The following is a 2,500-nucleotide window of genomic DNA, read 5'->3' as shown; positions in this document are numbered from 1 at the left end:
TTCCTCCCTCCCTCCCTCCCTCATTCGCTCTCAAAATTCCTTCTTTCCTTTGCATTCATACTTGAAATTTCCTTCCCGCCCGAGAGAGAGAGAGAGAGAGAAAGAAAGAAAGAAAGAAGGAAGGAAGGAAGGAAGGAAGGAAGGAAAGAAAGAAAGAAAGAAAGAAAGAAAGAAAGAAAGAAAGAAAGAAAGAAAGAAAGAAAGAAAGAAGGAAGAAAATGTGGAGGAAGGAAGCCCATTTATTCTAAAAATAAAGAACCATTCCATCCAACTCAAGACCCCAGGAAAAACCAGATTTTAAGGGCTCTTTCAAACCCCGTCAAGGTGAGTACCAGGAAAGTTTAAAGAGAAACATTCCCAAGAGGAGGCAAAGCCATAAAGGGGGCCAAATACCCCTCCCCCCCAACTCCCCTAAAGAGAGCAGAAGGACAACAGATACTGAGGGAAACCGAGGAAGAGCTTCTGCCGTTTATTACGGAGCCTTCCTGACCTCCCAGTCTCTCGTCAAACGGGCTACCCTCTTTCCTGCCCTCTGGGGGGTGGGTGGAGGGGTGCGGTGGGGTTGTGGGGTGGGGTGGGGGAACAGCCATTCCAGCCCAGGCACCCTTACCTTAATCAGCAGCTCCCGGCTCAACGAGTGATTGTTCTCGTCCGAAAAGATTTCGGATAATTCGTGGAACATGCGGCAGCTCTCCCTGCAAATGAAGCGACAACAACAATTAAAAAAAACGCAGTGTGAAAAGAAGAGATTAGACAGCCACTTATCTGAAAGGGTATAGGGTCTCCTGGTTGAGGAGGGGGATGGACTAGAAGATCTCCAAAGTCCCTTTATTCTATTCCATTCCATTCCATTCCATTCCATTCTTCCATTCCACTTTCTATTTTCTATTTTCTATTTTCTATTTTCTATTCTATTCTATTCTATTCTATTCTATTCTATTCTATTCTATTCTATTCTATTCTATCTTCTATCTTCTCCTCTTCCCTTCCCTTCCCTTCCCTTCCCTTCCACATTCTATTCTATTCTATTCTATTCTATTCTATTCTATCTTCTATCTTCTCCTCTTCCCTTCCCTTCCCTTCCCTTCCCTTCCACATTCTATTCTATTCTATTCTATTCTATTCTATTCTATTCTATTCTATTCTATTCTATTCTATTCTATTCTATTCTATTCTATTCTTCCACTCCACTTTCTATTTTCTTTCTATTTTCTATTTTTTATCCTATCCTATCCTATCCTATCCTATCCTTTCCTTCCATTCCACTTTCTATTCTATTCTATTCCATTCCTATTCCTATTATTCCTATTCTAAAAATGTCCTCAGCCACATGAGGGGAGAGTGGGGGAGGGAATGGGAATTTTGCAGTATCCTTCCTCCAGGAGTGGGGTGGGTATGGAGATTTTGCAGTATCCTTCCTCCAGGAGTGGGGTGGGTATGGAGATTTTGCAGTATCCTTCCCCTGGAGTGGGGAGGGAATGAAGATTTTGCAATATCCTTCCTCCAGGAGTGGGGAGGGAATGGAGATTTTGCAGTATCCTTCCCCTGGAGTGGGGTGGGAATGGAGATTTTGCAGTATCCTTCCTCCAGGAGTGGGGAGGGAATTGAGATTTTGCAGTATCCTTCCCCTGGAGTGGGGTGGGTATGGAGATTTTGCAGTATCCTTCCCCTGGAGTGGGGTGGGTATGGAGATTTTGCAGTATCCTTCCCCTGGAGTGAGGTGGGAATGGAGATTTTGCAATACACTTCCCCTGCCACGCCCACCAAGCCACACCATCCCCCACCAAGCCACGCCCACAGAACCGGTAGTAAAAAAATTTGGATTTCACCACTGGGAACATCAGATTAAAAAACACCTGCAACTATGCAAACGTTAACTCCCCATTTCCCCCCACCCCAAAACAGAGATACAGCTGCAGTTTAATATACACAGAACTGCAAACTGCAAAACACAAATGTTTTGGTGGGCCGAATATTGAAACATTTAATTGCAAAAGGGAAGTCAACATTCTTGTTGTTTAAGAAATGCTGATTTCCCTCAGCAAATTAAATGTTCAGCCCACCCAAAACCTTTGGAAACATTGTCTCAGGGAAAAGGATTTTATTTGACTTTAAATGACTTTTGCAGGCTTCCCATTTTGCGCCTGGCTAAGCTTTGTTTTCAAAACATTTCCCTGTAGGTGAAAAAGTCAGCCAAGGAAGAGATTCAGACTTAACATTGATCAGAAGGCACTCCCGCTAAAATCTCCTTTAAAATTAAAAATTAAAATTTCCCATTGGAAATTCCACTTGGCTGCCAAACCAGCTTGCGAGAGGATAGAAAGGAATTTTTTAATACTTTTCAATACAATTTTTATTCATTCATTCGTTCATTCTAAACGGAGATGATTATAGAAACCTTGGTGCGGTTTTCTTGCTAATTCTTGGCCAATACAAAATTCTCTTCTCTTCTCTTCTCTTCTCTTCTCTTCTCTTCTATTCCATTCCATTCCTAATTTCT

At 42.4% G+C, this 2,500-nt stretch overlaps 1 protein-coding gene across 4 annotated transcripts in view; it reads right to left on the bottom strand.

The window, feature by feature from the left end:
- Positions 1-2,500, bottom strand: part of RALGDS (ral guanine nucleotide dissociation stimulator) — a 106,564-nt gene that overhangs the window by 13,890 nt on the left and 90,174 nt on the right. For all 4 annotated transcript variants that reach the window (XM_058159220.1, XM_058159219.1, XM_058159217.1 and 1 more), the window contains exon 9: positions 611-695. In XM_058159220.1, coding sequence (XP_058015203.1) covers positions 611-695 — 85 coding nt within the window. The remainder of the gene's footprint in view (positions 1-610; positions 696-2,500) is intronic.

The sequence above is a fragment of the Ahaetulla prasina genome, chromosome 16 (genome assembly GCF_028640845.1).
Source record: "Ahaetulla prasina isolate Xishuangbanna chromosome 16, ASM2864084v1, whole genome shotgun sequence".
NCBI lineage: Eukaryota > Metazoa > Chordata > Lepidosauria > Squamata > Colubridae > Ahaetulla > Ahaetulla prasina.
The sequence above is the reverse complement of the archived record's forward strand: the minus strand, read 5'-3'. Positions and strand labels throughout refer to the sequence as shown.